Source organism: Micromonas pusilla (assembly GCF_000151265.4).
Source record: "Micromonas pusilla CCMP1545 genomic scaffold MICPUCscaffold_9, whole genome shotgun sequence".
Taxonomy (NCBI): Eukaryota; Viridiplantae; Chlorophyta; class Mamiellophyceae; order Mamiellales; family Mamiellaceae; genus Micromonas; species Micromonas pusilla.
Window position 1 is genome coordinate 554,611 of NW_003315890.1, and position 19,324 is coordinate 573,934.

General features: G+C 69.0%; 9 protein-coding genes across 9 annotated transcripts; 6 read left to right on the forward strand and 3 right to left on the reverse strand.

Annotated features, from left to right (window-relative positions):
• Positions 1 to 81: 81 nt before the first annotated feature.
• MICPUCDRAFT_44647 (uncharacterized protein) lies at positions 82 to 1,953 on the reverse strand (the record flags this gene model as incomplete). The annotated part of the gene is made up of 2 exons (XM_003061180.1): positions 82 to 1,101; positions 1,252 to 1,953. 2 exons carry the CDS (start codon positions 1,951 to 1,953, stop codon positions 82 to 84), a joined length of 1,722 nt encoding a protein of 573 aa, XP_003061226.1.
• Positions 1,954 to 2,407: 454 nt separating this feature from the next.
• On the forward strand, positions 2,408 to 3,018 carry MICPUCDRAFT_63420 (uncharacterized protein; the record flags this gene model as incomplete). The annotated part of the gene is made up of 1 exon (XM_003060914.1): positions 2,408 to 3,018. Exon 1 carries the CDS (start codon positions 2,434 to 2,436, stop codon positions 3,016 to 3,018), a length of 585 nt encoding a protein of 194 aa, XP_003060960.1. The 5' UTR covers positions 2,408 to 2,433.
• Positions 3,019 to 3,053: 35 nt separating this feature from the next.
• MICPUCDRAFT_63421 (uncharacterized protein) lies at positions 3,054 to 4,448 on the forward strand (the record flags this gene model as incomplete). The annotated part of the gene is made up of 1 exon (XM_003060915.1): positions 3,054 to 4,448. The coding sequence occupies one exon, from the start codon at positions 3,054 to 3,056 to the stop codon at positions 4,395 to 4,397; it is 1,344 nt and encodes a 447-aa protein (XP_003060961.1). The 3' UTR covers positions 4,398 to 4,448.
• Positions 4,449 to 4,484: 36 nt separating this feature from the next.
• Positions 4,485 to 6,911, reverse strand: Mlh1 (DNA mismatch repair and recombination; the record flags this gene model as incomplete). Its single annotated transcript, XM_003061181.1, has 3 exons — positions 4,485 to 4,631; positions 4,722 to 5,714; positions 5,820 to 6,911. The coding sequence occupies 3 exons, from the start codon at positions 6,909 to 6,911 to the stop codon at positions 4,485 to 4,487; spliced, it is 2,232 nt and encodes a 743-aa protein (XP_003061227.1).
• Positions 6,912 to 7,102: 191 nt separating this feature from the next.
• Positions 7,103 to 8,266, forward strand: MICPUCDRAFT_60747 (uncharacterized protein; the record flags this gene model as incomplete). Its single annotated transcript, XM_003060916.1, has 1 exon — positions 7,103 to 8,266. One exon carries the CDS (start codon positions 7,103 to 7,105, stop codon positions 8,264 to 8,266), a length of 1,164 nt encoding a protein of 387 aa, XP_003060962.1.
• Positions 8,267 to 8,401: 135 nt separating this feature from the next.
• MICPUCDRAFT_60748 (uncharacterized protein) lies at positions 8,402 to 8,959 on the forward strand (the record flags this gene model as incomplete). Its single annotated transcript, XM_003060917.1, has 1 exon — positions 8,402 to 8,959. One exon carries the CDS (start codon positions 8,402 to 8,404, stop codon positions 8,957 to 8,959), a length of 558 nt encoding a protein of 185 aa, XP_003060963.1.
• A 1,269-nt stretch (positions 8,960 to 10,228) lies between these two features.
• MICPUCDRAFT_60750 (uncharacterized protein) lies at positions 10,229 to 15,391 on the forward strand (the record flags this gene model as incomplete). The annotated part of the gene is made up of 1 exon (XM_003060918.1): positions 10,229 to 15,391. One exon carries the CDS (start codon positions 10,229 to 10,231, stop codon positions 15,320 to 15,322), a length of 5,094 nt encoding a protein of 1,697 aa, XP_003060964.1. The 3' UTR covers positions 15,323 to 15,391.
• A 12-nt stretch (positions 15,392 to 15,403) lies between these two features.
• On the reverse strand, positions 15,404 to 17,083 carry MICPUCDRAFT_19486 (uncharacterized protein; the record flags this gene model as incomplete). The annotated part of the gene is made up of 1 exon (XM_003061182.1): positions 15,404 to 17,083. The coding sequence occupies one exon, from the start codon at positions 17,081 to 17,083 to the stop codon at positions 15,404 to 15,406; it is 1,680 nt and encodes a 559-aa protein (XP_003061228.1).
• A 436-nt stretch (positions 17,084 to 17,519) lies between these two features.
• MICPUCDRAFT_60752 (uncharacterized protein) lies at positions 17,520 to 19,279 on the forward strand (the record flags this gene model as incomplete). Its single annotated transcript, XM_003060919.1, has 2 exons — positions 17,520 to 18,312; positions 18,408 to 19,279. 2 exons carry the CDS (start codon positions 17,520 to 17,522, stop codon positions 19,277 to 19,279), a joined length of 1,665 nt encoding a protein of 554 aa, XP_003060965.1.
• Between the last annotated feature and the right edge of the window lie 45 nt (positions 19,280 to 19,324).

Sequence of the window (19,324 nt, forward strand, 5' to 3'; positions counted from 1 at the left end):
CAATACAAAAGACGACTGCGAAACCATAACAACTCTCATCGTGTCTGTTCAACCCGATGTCGACCCGCGACCGAAATATTTTTACCCCACGACCGTCACCTTCACCTCTACCGGGTTCGTCGCCTCGCGAAGCCACGCCTTGACGTCCTCGTCCTCCACTCTCGGCGACACGAGCTCCCACACCCTGGCGTGATACTCGTTCAGCCACTTCACCTCCGCGCCGCTCATCAGCGACCAATCGATGAGCTTCTTTTGAATCGGAATAAACGTCAGTGGCTCGAACATGAGATATTTTTTATCCCCGAACGTGTGCGACGTCGGCGCCTCTTTGACGACGAGCAAATTTTCGATGCGAATCCCGAACCCGCCGTCCTCGTAGTACCCCGGCTCGTTCGAGAGGATCATCCCTGGGAGCAGCCCGGTCGGGTTCCCGAACCGCGGCGAGATCGACTGCGGCCCCTCGTGGACGTTCAACGCCGCGCCGACGCCGTGGCCGGTGCCGTGGCGGTAGTCCAACCCCGCCTGCCACAAGCTCCTGCGCGCGAACGCGTCGAGGACGAACCCGCTCGTCTCGATCGGGAACACCGCGGTGGACAGCCCGATGTGGCCTTGCAACACGCGCGTGTAGGCTTCTTTTTGGAACGCCGTGGGCGTTCCGGTGTGGTGCGTCCTCGTCACGTCCGTCGTCCCGCAGTCGTACTGCCCGCCGCTGTCGCACAGAAGCAACGAGTCCGGGGTCACGTCGCGCGCGGTCGCTTTCGACGCGCGGTAGTGGATGATCGCGCCGTGCGGCCCCTCCCCCGCGATCGTCGCGAACGACTCCTCGATGAACCCAGCCTGTTTCGCGCGGAAGCCGCTCACGACCGTCCCGATCTCGTGTTCGTCGTGCGTCCTCCCAGCCGCCGCCTCCGCGTCGAGCCAGCACCAGAACGACGCCATCGCGACGCCGTCCCGCAGGTGCGCCTCCAGCATCCCCTTCAGCTCCGCCTCGTTCTTCACCGCCTTCGCGAGCGGGATCGGGGAGACGCCCTCTTTGATCGCGGAGCGGGGAGGCTTCGCGTCCGCCGCGTCGGCGTCGTCCGCGGCTGTTTTCCTCTTCTTCTTCGGCGCCCCGGCCCCGGTCCCGGCGGCTTCCTCCGCGGCGGCGACGAGCGCGGCGCTGACCTTCTCCGGGTCCACCCACAGCGTCGCGCCCTTCTCCGCGACCGCGCGGACGTCGTCCTCGCACGCCTCGTACGCCTTGATCGTCACCCCCGCCGTGACGAGACGCGCTCTGACGTCGTCCGAGACTTTCCGCTCGTCGACGTACAGCGTCGCGTCGGACGTGCCGACGAGCCCGTACGCGATCGCGACCGGGTTGCACTCCGCGTCGCCGCCGCGGACGTTGAACAGCCACGCGACCTCGTCCAGAGGGCTCACGACGAGGTAGTCCGCGTCGTTCTTCTTCAGCCGCTCGCGAACCTCCGCGAGTTTATCCTCTACGGATTTCCCCGCGTGTTCTGCCGCGTGCAAACGCAGCGGCGCCGTCGGCTTCTCCGGTCGGTCCGCGCCCCAGGCTTCGTCCACGGGGTTCGTCTCCACGCACACGAGGGATGACCCGACGGCCTCGAGCGCCGCGCGCAGCGCGCGCGCTTCGTTCAGCGAGTGCACGTTCGCGTCGACGCCGACCTTGCTGTTCTTCGGCATGGAGTCTCGGAGCCACGCTTTGGGTTCCGGCACCCCCGGCTGCCCCCCTCGCATGAGCGTCCACTCCTCGCCGAGCTCCTTCTCCGCCTGAAGGAAATAGCGCCCGTCCGTCCACAGGAGCGCCTCGTCGCGCGTCACGAGCGCCGTCCCCGCGCTGCCGGTGAAGTTGGACACCCACGCCCGGCGCTCGTAGCACGTCGCGACATATTCGCTGAAGTGCGGATCTTGCGACGGGACGAGGAACGCGTCCACGCCCGCGTTCTTCATCGCCGCGCGCAGCGCGATCAGCTTCGCGTCCGCGCCCGCCGCGCCCGCGGGCGGCGCGGCGGCGGGTTTCGCGTCCGCCTCGGACATCGCGCTGGAGGAGCGCGCGACGACGCGGCGCGCGGACGACGGCGCGACGGAGGAGGGCGACGACCGCGAGGGCGCGCCTGGACGAGGCGACGGCGACGGCGACGGCGACGGCGACGGCGACGTCACGCGCAGCGACGCGATCGCGGATGCGAGCGTGCGCGAGGGCGCTCTCGGGCACCTGGGGGCGACGGAGCGATCGCCGTCGAGGCGGCGGGTGTGACGAACGCGCGGGGTGTGCTGCAGCAGGCGGTGAGCGGACGCGCGGAGCATCGGCGTGCGCGCGGTGAAGTGGTAGTCCGCGACGTGGCGTGGTACGTTTCATCGAACAGTTCAGTTCCGGAGATCTTATCATTCACGGCCGGCGCACCGCAGCCTCTGGGGGGGGCACGAGGCATGGTCGTCCGCAGAGAACCGCCCGAAGATGAACTCGCGGATCTCGGCAGACGCCTCGCCGAGAACCTGCCGGGCGGCGAAGGCTACGCCCAGACGATGCGGGACGAGACGCGGCGCACCGCGGACGAGCTGCGCGCGAACCCGTCTCAGATCCCCGCCGCGCTCGCGTCGACGTGCGACCTTGAACTCAACGCCCGCGACGTCTACGGCGACGGAGACCAGTCGCCGCTCGAAGATTCGCTGGACGCGTCCAACCCGAGGAACGCGCAGCGCTTGAGAGACGTGTGGTGCACGGGCGGCGACCTGAATCAGCTCCTCGCGACCGGTCGCGTGACAGCCTTCTTCAGGTACTGCTTCGCGGGCGACGCGAAGCTCGTCGGCGACTTCATCGCCGCCGCGCGCGCGGACCCCGACCCCGACGCGCTTCGCAACCTCCTGGAACGACGCGAGTCGCAGATGCACGTCTCGCCTCTCTTCGCCGTGGTGGCGGGCGCGCGGATGCGCGTCATCTTCGACGACCAAGTGGTCGACCGCGGGACCACGTCGAGTGCGCGCGTCTCCTCGTCTCCGCGGGCGCCAACGTAAACGCGAGAGACGTCGCCGGGTACACCCCGATCGCAATGTGCACGAACGGCGTCAAGGCGAACGACGACGACGGCGACGACAGCCTGCGCGAGGCGTTGAAGATCGCGATATTGCTGGGCGAGGCGGGCGCGGACGCGAGATTGGCGAACCGATTCGCGGAGCCGCCGCTGATCGCGTGCGTGTTGGCGGGCGGGTTCATCCCGGGGATGACTATCCTGCTCGAGTTCGGCGCGGACCCGAAGCAGGAGTCGACGGGGAACGGCAACGTCTCGGCGTACGGGATGGTCTTCGGCAGCGGCCCGATGCCGATGAAAACGGCGAGGGCGCTCTTGAGCGCCGACGTGTACAAGGAGGGCGGAGTCGTGGGAAGAGACGTCCGCGTGCACGGGTTGACGTCGGCGAGCGCCAAGGCGCTCAACGGTAAGGTCGGGACCGTGCGGCGTCTCGACCCGGTGACGGGGAAGTACGAGGTATCGCTTCACGGGGAGGAAGATAGAATCATCTCGATCGCGCCGTGGAAGTTGAAACTCGCGGAGGAGATGTTCGGCTGCGTCGTTCGGTTGAAAGATTTGACGGGACGGAGCGAGTTGAACGGCAGGCGGGGGATCTGCGGGACGTACCTGCGCCACCGAGGACGGTACGAGATCGCGGTCCAGGCGACGAACGACGCGCCGGCGGAGAAGATCTCGGTCAAACCGTGTAACATCGAGCGGTTGGAGAGATTGAGTAAGATAGGGAACTGCGCGGGGTGCGGCGTCGCGGCGTCGTCGGATGAGAAGAAGCCGAAAGGGTCGAAGAAGAAGGGAGAGAGAGCGAAAGAGAGCGCGAAAGACGACGCGAGGGTAAAGCTCAGGTACTGCGGCCGGTGTTACACCGTCGTGTATTGCGGCGACGAGTGCGTGAAAGCGAACTGGAATCTTCACAAAGAAGAGTGCGCCGCGCGGTGCGCGAACCAGGCGAGGATCAATTTGCAGAGAATCAAGGAGTCCACGCCGCGAGGAATGTCGTTCTCGACTGTTAACATGCAGACCCATCAGATCGACGCGTTGAATGAATTCGGTGAGATTGTCGCGAGCAAGAACGAATCGTTCACGGTGAAGGTGCAGATTCCGTTGGTTCCACCTGGGATGGGGAGGACATTACAAAACGGCATGGGCGCCATGGTCTACGACGAAAAACGACGACTGCAGTTTCATATTCCGGCAAACCCGCCCTTCGAGAAGGAGTACCAACAAGCGGTGGAACACGTGGAGAGCAAGGGCCTCACTGCCATGGGAAGCGCGAAGGGCGTCAAGGCGTACTTTCCCGCGAGGTTGATCGACAGCGGGAAGACGATATTGATTGACTTTCACGAGGCCTTGACTCCGCCGGCGTGGTGAAAGAGTCTCGTCATAGCTACGTTTCGTTTCCATCGACACATCGACGCACCTAAAACGACAACTCGCGCGCGACGCGCCCGACCGCACTCAGCATCGCTCGAACACGCGGTACAACTGCTCGAGGCACGCGACTTGCAGTATCCCGCCGCCCGTCGCGAGCGCCGCGGACGGCCGGAGGTGACGCATCATCCCGGGAAACAACACGAGCCTCCACGCGCGCGTATCGTCCGTCTCCTCGACGCCGTCCATCTTCTCCCTCTCCCTCTCCCTCGCCGCGTCGACGAGCTCCGCGTCGTTCGCCCGCGCGTTGTTCGCGTCGTCCACCGCGGCGTTCTCGTCGCCGTCGCCGTTGCCGTCGTCGTCGTCGCCGCCGCCGCCGCCGCCGTAAAATTCCGCAAGCGCCGCCGCGACGGTTTTAAAACACGCCTTCTCTTCCTTCCAGTCCACCTCGTGCGCGAGGCTCAGGATGAACTCCGGGACGCGCGTCACGTCCGGGGTGTGACCTTCGAGGAGCACGGGCAGACCCACTAACGTCTTCGCGTCCTCGTCGATGTCCACGCTGAAGTACTCGCGAAGCATCGGCGCCTTCTCGACGAGAAGCGCGGCGACCGCGTTCGCCGCCGCGGCCTCGTCGCCGGCGCTCGCACCCTCGCCATCGTCCTTCTCCGCCTCGAGTGCCATTCGCACCATCTCCGCGAGCGGCGCGGGGCTGGATAACGCACGCCTAGGGTGCGTTCCGAACCGAGCGATCGCGCGCTGGTAGAAAAACTCCCGCGCCATCCTCCGCGCGCGGACTAAGAACAGCTTCGTCCCGTGCTGCACCAGCCACAGCGCCTTGTTCGCGTCCGCGGGACCGACCAGGGTGAGTTTCCTGACGACCGCGGTGAGCCCCTCGTGCGCGCTCGCGGCGATATCGCGCCAGAGCTCGCGCACGGACGTGAGCTCGGTCGTTTGCCCGTCGGGAATCGCGCGCGCCGCCGCCGCCGCCGCCGCCTCCGCTCGCGCCTCCGCGCGCGCGGCGTCAATCTCTTCCTCCTCCTCTTCGCCCCTCAACGCGCGCTCTTCGTCGTCGAGCTCCATTCCGGGCGCGCCGCCGGCGCTCGCGTTCACGTCGCCGAAACTGCGCTCGCGCGCGCTCCGCCTGGCCTCGTCCAACCGCGCGGCCGCATCCGCGCCGGCGGCGGCGCCCGCGGCGGCGTCGCGGGTGACGAAAGCCTCCATGCTGCCAGCCGCGAGCCGCGCGTCTGTCCTCACGAGCTTGCGCGGCTCGTACGCGGGCTTGTCCCTCGTCCCGGTCTTCGCGCGTTTACCTCCGCCCTCGCCGTCGGCGTCGTCGTCGTCGCGGTCGTTCGGACGCCGCGCCCCGGGCAGGAGCGTTTGCGTTTGCGTTTGCGTGTGCGCCGCCGCCGCGGCGTCGTCGACGCCCTCCCCCCCTCCGACCACGGTCCCCACGCTGAACGTCCTCGACGCGTTCGCCCCCCTCAAAACCCCCTCCACCGCCCTCTGCACCTCGTCGATGAGCTCGTCCTGATGCAGGAAGTGCACCTCGCGTTTCGTCGGATGCACGTTGACGTCCACCGCCCTCGGCGGCAGCGTCAACGCCGCGTACACGAACGGTTTCTCCGCCTTTGGCAGGACCGCGGCGTACACAGCCTCGATCGCGCGCTTCAGCCCCGCGCACTCGACGAGACGGTCGTTGATGAAGAGCACGAACGTGGACTTTTTCGAGTGGTAGCTCGAGCTCGAGATCAGCGCGTCGAGCGCGAATCGAAGACCGCCGGCGCCGGCGCCTGGCATGCTGACGTTCAAACGCAGCGGCGTGAGCTCCTTCGCGACCGCGGCGCCGTACACCGCGCGCAGACGGTCCACGCGCTCGGTCGCGACCGGACAGTGCAGCGCCGGTCTCGCCTCGCCGAGCTTTCGAATCACGAACGACGTCGCCGTCCGCGACGACGCGTACCGCTGGACGACGTCCACGATCCTGTTGTACTCCTCCGTCGGCGATCGCAGCGCTTTCCTTCGCGTCGGGACGTTGTAGAACAAGTTCTCGACCGCGATCGTCGTGCCCTTCACGCCCGCGCACGGCATCGCGGCGCCGTTCTCGAGGACGCCGTCGCGGTACGACGCCTTCAGCGCGTGCGGCGCGTCTTTCGTCATCGTCGTCACCGTGAGGTTGGCCACGAACGACATGGACGCGAGCGCCTCGCCTCGAAACCCGAACGTCGCGACCTCGTTCAGGTCCTCGAACGTCGCGAGCTTCGACGTCGTGTGCCGCTCGCACAGGATGGCGAGGTCGTTCTCGCGGATGCCGACGCCGTCGTCCGTGACCTGAAGGAGCTTGCATCCGCCGTCCTTGACGGTGACCGTGATCGCGGTCGCGCCCGCGTCGAGCGCGTTCTCCAGGAGCTCCTTGAGCGCGGAGGACGGGCGGTGGATGACCTCGCCCGCGGCGACGCGGTTGACGACGTCCTCCGCGAGGCGTCGGATCGGGCGCGGTTCGTCCGCGGGCGCCATCGTGATCGGCAGCGCGCCTCGATCTGGCCGCGGCTGGCGCGCGAGATTCGAATCTCGCGCGTGCAGTGGTTGTCGCTGTCGTCGCGCTGACATGACAGGACCCAGAGTTGGACTCGCAATTCCTCCCCTATCCCGACGTCGGGCACGGCGCCGGGCACTGACGGCCGCGCGACCCGAGCGAGTGCGCGAGGATGTCGTTCGCGTCATCGCGCGCTCCGTGCACCGCGCGATTCACTCCGGCGTCGTCGTCGTCGTCGTCGTCGTCTTCGCTTCCGCGGCGTCGCTTCGTCGCCGCGTGGCTAACCCCGAATCGCGGACGATTCCTCGGCCGATTCCTCGGCGCGTCCGCCGCCGCGACCGGCTCGCCGGCCGCGGAGTCGCCGACGACGCCGACGACGCCGAAAACCACCGACGCCGCGCCCATCGCGAGAAACATCGGCGGGTGGAGAGACAACGCGTTCGAGACGTTCTGCGACGACGCGCTCGCGGACCCGCGCGCGCGCTCGGGCCTCCGCGCGATCGAAACGCGGCACCCGGAGCTCGACGCCGCCGTCCTCCTCCTCGGGTTCTGGCTCGCGACGCACGAGGACGCGGCGATGCGACGCGCGATGACGCGCGCGCAGCTTCGGAACGCGACGAAGATCTCCGAGCGATGGCGCTGGCGCGTCGGCGAGAGCCTGAGTCGCGCGGAGGCGAGCCTGCGGGGGGAGGACCTGCGCGATTCCGCGCCCGCGATGGAGCTCGCGCGCGCGGTGCGAGACGTCGCGAACGAGACGGCGCGCGTGGAACGCGCGGCGCTGTGCGAGATGGCGACGTCGGACGCGTGGTGGGGCAAAGAGCCGGAGAAGGATACCGACGGCGACAAAAGCGAGCTCGAGCTCGAGGTGACGGGTCTGGGCGTCGTGCGCGGCGCGTCCGCGGTCGCGTGTCTCAACGCGCGGTCGTACGCGGAATACCTCGGCTGGGACCTCAAGCGCGACGACTGGCGCGCGCTCAGGGGCGTCTTCGTCGGGTGCCTCCGCGCGCGCGGGCGCGTCGCCGCGGACGACGTGGACATCGTGGGTGCCAACTCGGGGGGTGCCGAGGGGGGTGCCGAGGACGACGACGACGTCGCGCTGACGAACGCGGGGTGGCGCGTCGTCAGAGGCGCGATCGACCCGCGGATGGTTTCCCCGCGGCGGATGGAGCAAAAGGCGGCCAACGCGCGGTACCTCGACGCGCGCCGGACGCTCGCGGCGGAGACCAAGCGATGGAAGGCGACGTGCGAGGACTACAAGAGGGCGCGGAGGATCGTGAAAGCGGCGAGGCACGAAGTGCACAAGTCCAGGAGAGCCGTGCGCGTGGAGTATCGCTGACGCGACGCCGCGGACCGGTCTCGTCCCGTCGCGGAAGACGAGGAGGCTGAAAAAATAAGGTTATGATAGTTTGAGACGACTTGAGAACTCACTGCACTCGACCCGCGCGCGCGCCTCACTCCCGTCGCTCCCGTCATGCGCTCCTCGCCGTGCCCTCCCGACCCGACGAAACCTCCCGCGCCCGAGCCCGATCCCGACGCCGCGCTGCGCTTGCTGTCGTGGACGCAAGACAGCGAGAGCGCCTTCGTGCGCGTGCGCGTCCCGAGAGGCACGCGCGCGAGAGAGGTTCTCGTCGACGCGACGCCGTCCTCGCTTCGCGTGCGCCTCGACTGGCTCCCCGAGAGCGAGGCGTTCGGAGGCGCGCTCCGCGAGACGATCGTCGCGTCCGAGACGCTGTGGACGCTCGAGACGGACGGCACGGAGACGCTCGTGAGCGTCGTGCTGCAGAAGACGGAGCGCGACGTCGAGCAGCGCGCGTGGCGCGGGCTCTTCGAGAACGACGAGGAGAAGAGCCTTCAGGAGGTGCTCTTGGAGCTGACAAACGCGGACGAGAGGTCGCCCGCGCACTCCGCGCTGACGCACGAGACGCAGCACGCGATCGAGGAGATGCGCGAGCGTCGGTATCAGATGGGATGCGGCGAGTTTAACCCGGACGAGGGGTTCGACGACTTCAGGTTGGTGATAAAGAACTGACAGGACGGGGATAACTGAAGGACGACTGGACGGGGCGAGGAGTACAGCTTATCATAACAGCTTGCGCTCGCGTTCTATTGGTATGGCGTCACGAGAGAACGTCTGTCTGGTCGTTCGTCGCGCTCGCTACGGTTTCGGCGCGCACAACGGGTGCGTCGGGCACGGCGTCGATTTCGTCTCGCACGCCGGGCACGCGTCGCACGGCGCGCACTGCCCCTCTTTCGCGCCTCCCGCCGCCGCCGCCGCCGTCGCATTTTTCCCGGAATCGCCGCCGCCGCCGCCGCCGCAGTCGGGCGCGTCCTCGCACGGCGTCTCGCACTTCTCGCACGCCGGGCACGGGTCGCAGTGCACCGCGGCGTCGCCGTCGTCGTCGTCCGCGAGCTTCTTCTTGCCGGTGTCCTTCGGTCGGCGCGGCATCGCCGTCGTCGCCGCCTCCATCGCCGTCGTCACCATGCGCATCTCCATGGGCTTGGTCCGTTCGAGAAGTTTCGCGTCCTCCGCCGCCTCGGTCGCGTTCGCCGGCGCCTCGGTCGCGTTCGCCGGCGCGTCCTCCTCCTTCGTCGTCGTCGTCGTCGTCGTCTTCGTCTTCTCTTCCGTCGCCGCCGCCTTCGTCGCCGCGTCGCCCTCTTTCTTCGCCTCCTCCGCCGCGGCCGCGGCCGCGACGGGCGCGGGCGCGTCGCACGCCGGGCAGCTCGGACACGCCTCCGCCTTCGCCGCGTTCGCTCCGCCCGTCGTCGTCGTCGTCGTCGTCGTCGTCGCGTCCGCGGCGCGATCCTTCGGCGGCGGGCACTTCGGGCACTCCGCGCGCTCGCCCGATCGCGGGCACGCGCCGACGTGAACGCCCAACCTCTTCGCCTTGGCCTCCTCCGCGAGCTGCTCCTTCCCGGCTCTGCCGACGCGAACGACGCGATCGGCGACGCACCGATCGTATCCGCCGCGGCTCGCGCGCTGACGGACGAACAGCAGCGACGCGATCCACAGCGCGGCGAGGAAGACGCGCGAGGCCCACTTCCGAAGAAGCGGGCGCTCGCGTCGCGTCGCGGGGGCGTCGATCGGGCCGGCCATGGCGCGCGCTCGACACTGCGGCGGTGGAAGATGGACGTCGCGACGGACGCGGCGAGGCGAAGACGGATACTTCGCGGGCGCGTCATCGAAAACTAGGGCATTTGAACGGCGGGGAGCGCGAGCGCGTCACAACGAAGGACGCCGGCGGGCGGGCACCGGTCGATGCCGCCGCGTCGCGCTTCCGCGCCGGCGGGCGCGGTCCCGATGCAGACGTCCGCGCCTCCGTCGTCGTCGTCCCTCCTCGACGGCGACGGCGCGCGGCGATGGATCCCGGACGTGCGAAGGCAGCACCTCGATCTCACGACCGGGGTGACGTCCCACGGCGGGTACGTCGACGGCGTCGCGACGATCCACTGCCGGCCGCCGAGCGCGCCGCACGTCGAGGACGCGCGGACGATCACGCTGCACGCGCACGAGCTGTGCGTGCGACGCGTCGTCATCGACGGCGCGCCGGGGCGCGTGATCCGACGCGGGCGGACGATAGTCGAGCTCGACGGGAGCGAGACCCCCGCGACCGCCCCCGCCGCGGGCGCGGCGAGCGCGTCCTCCGCGGGCGCGTCGATCCTAGCGGCGGCCGCGGTCGCGGCGCGGAGGGACGCGCGCGACGCGGACGCGGGCGACGGCGACGAGCTCGTCATCGCGAGGATGGACGGTGGGGTCATCGCGCGCGGCGGCGGCGGCGGCGGCGGCGGCGGCGCGGACGCGGACGCTCCCGACGTCGTCGTCGTCGTGTGGTACGCCGCCGGGCCCGCGGTGGGCCGCCCCGGGGGACCGAGAGGGGTGATACCATCCGCGCGGGGCGACCTCGCGTCGCCGCCGACGCCGGTGGTTCCGCCGGGAGCGTCGAACCCGGCCACCGTCGACGACGAGAAAGCAGAAGCCGTCGACGACGACGACGACGGCTGGCCGCCCCCCGGCGCCGGCGGCGTCGCGTCCTACGTCGACCCCGACGAGGACGGCCTGCGATACGTCGTCACCCCCGGCCCCGCGCTTCGCCCGGCGGCGTGGTTCCCGTGCGTGGACGACCCGTCGCGGTTGGTGCACTTTAGCGTCGCGGTCGCGTGCGACGACGACGTCGTCGCCGTCGCCCCCGGGGTGCTCACGAAGCGCGAACGCATCGAACGGCGCGGGTACCACTTCCCGAGCGACGAAGAGGAGGCGGACGAGGAAGCGAACGGCGTGACGAAGCTCCGACGGTTCGTCTTCGCGAGCGGCGGCGTCCCCGTGCAAGCGCATCAGATGACGATCGCGGTCGGGACCTTCGCGCGGAAAAAAGTCCCCGCGTCGGCGGCGCACGTCGCCTCGGCGGGGTTCGCCTTCGCCGCGGTCGCCGCCGCGGAGGAGGAAGTCGAGAAGGAAGAAGAGATCAAGAAGAGAGGCATCTCGGCCGCCCAGGACCAGGACGACGACGAGAAAGAGAACGACGCCGGGAAAGCGACCGCGCACTCGAACACGCACTCGCTCCTCGCGCCGCCGGCTTTCGACGCGGAGCTTCGATCGGCGGCGTCCGCGACGACCGCGGTGCTCGCGTCGTTCGAGGAATACCTCGGGCGCCCGTTCCCGTACCCCGGCGGACTCGCGTTCGCGTTCGTCCCCCCCGAGTGCATGCCCAACGCCGGCGTCGCGTTCGTCGGCGCGGGAGTGACGATCATGACCACGGACGCGCTCGGACATCCGCTCAGCGCGACGGACCTCGCGGCGTCGAGGACGGCGCTCGCGGAGTGCGCCGCGCGGCAGCTCTTCGGGGGTTTCTTGGAGCCTCGGGAGGACACCGACGCGTGGCTCGCGGAAGCGCTCGCCGCGCACCTCGCGGGGAAGTGCTACGTGTCGACGCTCATGGGCGCGGACGAGATGCGGTACAGGAGAGCGAAGGAGCTCGAGGCGATTCTTCGCGCGGATGACGGATGCGCGATGCCGCCGATAAGTTCGAAAGAAGCGCGCGTGTGGCGCGGGGGACGGCACGCCGGCGGCGCGTCCGCGGCGGAGATGCGCGCGAGGAAAGAAGCGGGCCTTCGCGCGGAGCGCGCGAAGACAGGAGGGGGTAAGGCGGCCGAAGGGGAGGAGGACGTCCTTTCCGCCGTCGAGCGGGACGCGCCGCCGGCGTCGAAAGCGGCGCGACCGCTCCCGCCGGACGTCGACCGGCTCGTGCGGTCGAAGGCGATCGCGGTGATCGGGATGCTCGAGCGGAGGCTCGGGGACGAGGGTCTTCGAAAGGTCATGAGGAAGCTCGCGTCGTTGCAGTGCAAGGCGATCGGCGCGGAGGCGCTGCAAGAGACGGCGGCGGCTGCGGCGAAGGCGGCGAAGGCGGCGCGGGAAAAAGCCACCGCGGCGGCTGCCGCCGCGCGCGCGACCGAGAGCACGGACGAGGCTGCGACCGCGGCGCTCGCGGAGAAGGCGACCGCGGCGGCGAAGGAGCAGCTGCAGAAGGATCACGAGGAAGCCGCGGCGTACCACGCGCTCGCGGAGTCCCCCGCGCGGTTCTTGCGTCAGAGCGTGTTTCTCACGTCGTGCCGCCAAAACGCGACAATGACGAAGCAAGAGATGGCCGCGTTCACCGCGCGGTGGATCGAAGGCTGCGGGTGCCCGCGACTCACGGTCGGGTACACGTTCCGTAAATCGCGCCGGCAGGAGCTCCTGTTCGCGATCAAGCTCGACGGCTGCCGCGCCGCGGCGGCGGCGGACAAGATTGCGTTTCGAAAAAACCCGAAAATCTCCGTCACCGTGCGCGTGCAAGAGACGGACTTGCCGCCGTCCGATCACGCCGTCTCCCTCAGCGCGCACGACCGCGCGTACTGCTTGATGCCGCTGCAGCTCGTCACGAAGCCGAAGGACCGACGCACGATCGCGCGGCAGCAGCAGGCGGCGCTGGATCGTCAAGCGCGCGCGCGCGAGACGGGGAATCAAAACCCAGACGACCTCGACGCCGCCGCCGCCGCGGAAGTGCTCCAGTGGGAATGCCCGGTGAACTGGGTCCGGATCGACCCGGAGGGGGAATGGCTCGCGGAAGTTCGAGTCCCGATCGAGCAGATCGGTCTCGAGGGGATGATCACCGCGCAGTTGAGGAAGGAACGCCCCGCGGACGTCGGCGCGCAACTCCACGCCATCGCCTACTTACGCGCGCGCGCGGAGGCGGGGTCCACGTCCGCGGTGAACGCGCTGCTGCACTGCGTCGAGGACGCGAAGACGTTCTGCCGCGTCCGCGCGGACGCGGCCAAGGCGTTGGGCGCGTGCGCGTGCGACGACACGCAGCGATCGAACCTCGCGATGACGTCCGTGATGCGGACGTACCGGAAACGCCGATGCGACCCGGAGACCGGCCTCCCCGCGCCGACGGATCTTCGAAACTACGCGGACGCGCTCGTGGACGAGGGGCTCGTCGCCGCGCTCGGCCTGCCGCGCGTCCCCGCGAGAGAAGCCGCCGCGAACGACATGGTGGACTACACCACCCCGAGCGAGTGCGTCGATTTGCTCGTCGACATGCTGAACAACCTCGAGAGCGACGGGGACCCGCACGACATGTCGTCGCTCGTCGCGACCGCTCTGCGCGCGCTCGGCGCGGCGTCGCTGGAAAAGACGGACGCGCTCCAGAGCTCGTTGGACGCCATCTCGAGGTGGCTGACGAAGGACGTCAACATCTGCGGCGTCGGCGGGCGGACGCACGCGGGCGGACGCCGCGTCACGACGGCGGCGTTGGAGGCGCTGAGAGCCGTCGCGACGCGCCTGCCGTCGCTCGCGCGCGTCGTCGCCGTCGAACGCGACGCGAGAGCCGACGCGAGAGCCGCGTCGAAGAAGACGCTGAGGGACGCGGCGAGCCTTCGCCGCGGGGTGTCCGCCGCGCTCGCGCGGTGCCAGGAGGCGATCGACGCCGCGTCGAAGGACGCTTGCCAGGCGGTGCGAAGAGCCGGTGCCGCGCTCGCGTTCGACGTCGAGATGAAGCACGGCGGCGTCGCCGGCGCCGCGCGCGCGCTCGCGAACAGCGTGCTGCGGTGTAAGGTGGAGCACGGCGCCGCCGCGAAAGCGACGTTGCTGTGGGACGCGCGCGCGCGGATGGTGGACATCGAGACCGCCGCGAAGGTGTTCGCGCTGTTAGAGGCGGAGGGTCCCGCGGCGGCGTCGCGCGTCGAGGCGGCGACCGCGAACGCTCCCGCGCCCATGGACGCCGACGGCGACGTTGACGTCGCGGCGGCGCCGACGATGCCGCCGGGCGTGTCGGGAGAGGACGAGGTGATCGCGGACGGGTATCATCTTCTGAGATGGTCGCTGTCGTCGCTCAATCGAGCGGCGCGGCGCGGCGGCGCGGAGGTGGCCGCCGCCGCGACGGCGTTGCTCCATGTCGTCGCCGGGCGCGACGGGCGCGCGGACGAGAAGGACGCGTTGGGGTATAAACTTCGCGAGGAAGAGGTCAACGCGACGCTCGCGGGGATGGGGGACGCCGGCGGTCCTTCCGCGGTGGCCGCGGGCGGCGGTGACGCCGTCGACGCGGAGGAGGAAAAGGAGCGGGCGGAGCGAAAGCTGCGGAAAGCGCAGCGCGCGCGCGAAAAAGCGGAGAAGGAAGAACGCCGCGCGACGAAGCGCAAGGCGAAGGAAGCGCGCCACGCGGCGAGAGCCGCGGAGGAAGCCGCGGAGCGCGCGGCGCAGGGGCTCCCGCCGCGCGGTCAGGGCGCCGCGGAGGATTCCGAGGCGCTGGACGACTCGCAGATGCCGGAGCCGAGCGGCGTGTCCAAGGGCGTCAGCGACGGCGGCACCGTCATCACGGGCGCGACCGGGTTGACCGGGACGGGGACCGGCGCGGCGACCGGGACTGGGACGGGGACTGGAGCGGCGACGGGGACGACGTCCGCGATGACCGGCGGCGCCTCGGAGGACGCCGCGGCGGTGACGAAGCCGGAGCCCGGGGTGGAGGCGTCCGCGTTGTCTACGGAGGCGCCTCCCGTCTCCGAGGCGGCGGTCGCGGCGCCGGCGGCGGCGCCGGTCGTCGCGCCGGTCGCCCCCGACGCCCCCGTCGCTCCTTCTGAGCCTCCCTCCCAGGCGGTCGGGGAGAAGCGCGCGCGGTCTCCCGACGCGGTCGCGCCCGCGGCGACGACGCCGCTCCCGGAGCAACCGGCGAAGAAGCCGCGTCTGACGTTTTCGTTTGGCGCGAAAAAAGTCGCGGCGGCGGAGCCCGCGCCCGCGCCCGCGCCCGTTCCTCCCGCCGAGGCCGACCCCGCGGAGAAGAAGGTCAAGAAGGAGAAGAAAGAGAAGAAAGAGAAGAAAGAGAAGAAGGAGAAGAAGGAGAAGAAGGAGAAGACCGAGGCGTGATGACGACGGTCATGTTCCGCGCTCTTTTTTCAGTCTCTGTCGCGTGTCATCAGACAAAAGTAGCCACACAACGCGAGTCTCTCACTCCCCCGCTTTCCTCTTGTATCCCACGAGCGGATTCGTTCCGTCCTTGTGCGCCTTATACGCCACCGCGAGCTTCTCGATGCACTCCTTGGACGCGACCGCGTGATCCACTATCGGCGGCGGGTAGTCGACGCCGATGACGCACCCCGCTTTTTTCTGGACATCCGCGGGCGCCGTCCACGGCTCGTAGATGTACTTCGCCGGCATGTCCTTCAGCACCGGAAGGTACTTGCGTATGAACGTCCCGTCCTTGTCGTACTTCTTCCCGAACGACACCGGGCCGTACACGCGAAAGTACTGATAGAAAAAGCACGAGCACGAGAGCCACATCCAGTTCCCGTAATTCAACGCCGGGTCCGCGTCGACGAGATCGCGGTCGAACACCTTCGCGCCCGCTTCCCAGTGCACGAAAAGGTCGCCTCTGGTTAAGAAACACGCGACCGCGTGTCTCGCGAGGTGATGCAACCAACCTTCCTGTCGAAGCTGATGCATGCACGCGTCGATCCACGGGAACCCGGTCCTGCCTTCCTCCCACGCGGCGAGTCTCTCTTCGTCCCACGTCCACGGGATTTGGCGACAGATCGGGTTGCCTTCCATCTTGTGATAGTTCGGCGTCCCGAACGCGGCGAGGTAGTAAAACTCGCGCCACAGAAGCTGTCCTTCGAGGCTCACCGGTGGCGCGGAGTGCTTTCCTTTCGCGTCGTTCAGAACGTCCTTCAGCTCGTGGTAAAACGTCCGCGGGGAGACGCAGCCGAATTTGAGGTACGGGGACAGCGCCGTCGTGGACGGCGCGAGAAACGCCTCCGCACCGACCGTTTTCGACTTTGACGCTTTGGACGCCGCCTCAAACGGGTTGGCCGGCTTCTGCGTCTTCCCGTCCGCGCCGACGACCGCCCACAGCGACGTCGGGCTCGTCATCGGCTTCTGAAACTCCGCGATCCACGTTTTCCGCGACAGCATCCTCCGCAGGCGGTCGAGGCCCTCCGTCTCGCCGCCCCTCGCGGGGAACCCCTCGTCGTCGGGCAGCTCCGGGTATCCCAACTCCTCGAGCGTCGGGACGCCGACCTCCGCGGACGACACGACGTCCTCGATCATCGCGACGAGCTCCACGTGCGATTTCCCGTCCGGCGACCCGGGCATCGACGCCGGCGGCGGCGGCGCCGGTTTCGCAACCGCGCCGCACGAGCCCGCGATTTTCAGAAAACTCGCGTAGCTCGTCGGCGGCGCGCCTTTCGGGCACTTGGAGAGCAAGCGCTCCATGTCGTACAGCGTGTGCGACGCGAACGTCTTCACCTCCGCGCCCACGCGCTTCGCGGCGTCGCGCACGGCCGCGTCGCGCGCGGACGCGTACGGCTCCGTGTCGACCTCGTGCGTCAACCGGTCGCACCCCCACGCTCTCAGCGCCGCGGGCACCACCGCCTTCGGGTCGCCTCGCAGGACGAGGAGACTCGACCCGCGCGCGCGCAGCGACGCGTCGAGGTCCGTCAGCGACTGCAGGAGGAATCGCACGCGGTTCGCGCCGACGCGCGACGGCGTCAGGAACCACGGGTCCAACACGAAGATGGGCTGCACCGCGGTCGCGTCCGCGCACGCGTCGACGAGCGCGGGATTGTCGTGGACGCGCAAGCCTTTGCGGAACCAGTGGATCGACCGCGTCGTCTTGTCTTCCCCCCCCATCGCGGCGGTCGCGCGCGACGACGACGCCGTCGCCGGTTCCGAGGACGCGTCCGCGGAGGAGACGCCTCGCGCGAGGACGACGACGACGGACGGGGGACGACGAGGACGACGAGAGAGAGATCTCGGGACGACGTCGGCGAAAAAAGTCGCCGGGACGAGGCCGACGCGATGACGCGCGCGCGCGAACGGCGCCGCGAGCCTCCGCGAGGACGCGAGCAACGACGACGCCACCGTCGCTTCGAAGGTAGGAGACGCGCGAGCGTCCTCTCGCGACGAGGTCGGCGCGACGACGAGCGCGCGCGGCGCGAGGTGGTGTGCGGGCGTCGACGTGTCGCTCTCTCGATAAGATGCAGCAGCGGAGAGCGAGCAGAAAAAGCGCTCGACATTATTCACTTTTCCGCGCGCCCCGCGCGCGCGTCGACGGCGCCCCGCCGCCATGGGTTCCGGGCGCGACAAGCGCAAGAAAGCGGCGAAACGATCCGGCGGCGACGCGTCCGGCGGTACGAGCGGCTCGTCCAAGACGGACCGGAAGACGGACAAGAACGCGGCCAAGCTCGAGCGCAGGATGGATCGCGCGGGGAAGGAGGACGACATCGACGCGCTGCTGGCGAACATCAAGCTCTTGGACGCGAAGACGACCGCGGTGCACATCACGGAGAACGCGCCCAAGCCGAGCGCGCGGTGTAACTGCTCGTTCACGGCGACGCTCGCGCAGAAGCCCGCGGAGATCGTGATGTACGGCGGCGAGGTCGTGGACTCGGGAGGGAAGACGCGCGTCTTTAGCGATCTGTACCGATACGACGTGGAGAAGAATCGATTCGCGCGCGTCGTCGCGCCGAACGCGCCGCCGCCGAGGAGCGCGCACCAAGCGGTCGCGCACGGGGGATACGTGTACGTCCACGGCGGCGAGTTCACGTCGCCGAACCAGGAGAAGTTCTATCACTACCGCGATCTGTGGCGGTTCGAGCTCGAGACGAACGCGTGGGAGTCGCTCCCTTCCAAGACGGGTCCGAGCGCGCGAAGCGGCCACCGCATGATCGTCCACCCGAACGGCAAGTCGCTCCTGATGTTCGGCGGCTTCTACGACACCGGGAACGAGATTCGGTACTACAACGACGTCTGGGAGCTCGCGCTCGAGAGCAAGACGTGGCACCTTCGATGCGGCGGCGGCGGCGGCGGCGCGGCGGCGCTCGAGGGGCCGTCCCCTCGAAGCGCGGCGCACGTCTCGGGTGCGTTCACTGATCAAACGTTTTTCACCCTTCGCTCGGTTTCAACACTTGATCGCATCTCCTTTCAACTGACCGATGAACATTTCGACCCTCAGCGCACGGGGACCGCATGTTCGTCTACGGCGGGTACTGCAAACACGCGGGCGACGGCGATGGCGACGACGGCGACGTGGAGAAAGGGCAGACGTACTCGGATCTGTGGTCGCTGAGTTTGAAGACGTGGAAGTGGACGCGAGAGAAGAAGCAAGGGCTCGCGCCGGGACCGCGCGCGGGGGCGACGTCGGCGGTGCATCACGCGAAGAAGCGGTCGGTGCTCTTCGGCGGCGTCGTCGACCACGAGATACGAAAGGGCGAGGTCATCGTCTCCGAGTTTTTCAGCGACTCGTACGCGATGAGCGTCGAGAGCGGGCGATGGTACCCGGTGACGCTGTACGCGGACAAAGACGATAAGAAGGGCGAGACCCCCTCCGCGGGTCCGTCGACGGGGAAGGAGGAAGCCGAGAAGGTGGCGCGCGGCGAGAGCGTCAACGCGAACTTCAACGTCAGGGATAACCAAGCGCGCGCGGCGATTAAGATACAGGCGCACTATCGCGGCTACGCGGTGAGAAAGGCGTACAAGCTGTATCGCGTCGGCGGGCAAGTCAGCGAATTGCTGTACTCCCCGGGGAGCGGCGAGGCGGCGCCGAAGACGGCGCCGCGGCCGCGCGGGAGGATGAACGCCGCCGTGGCGTGCCGCGGGAACACGATGTATCTCTTCGGCGGCGCCGTGGAGATTGGCGACGCCGAAGTCGCGCTGGACGACGTGTGGGCGTTAGAGCTCACGCAGCGACCGAAGTGGAGGCAAATCTCTGGGCTGTCCGAGGACGTCGCCGCCGCCGTCGTCGGCGACGGGCACGTCTCCTCGGACGACGACGAAGAAGACGGCGACGGCGACGGCGACGGCGACGGCGACGATGGAAGAGAATAGACGATAGACGAGAAGGAAGGTCGACAACGCGTCGCGCGTTGTTCG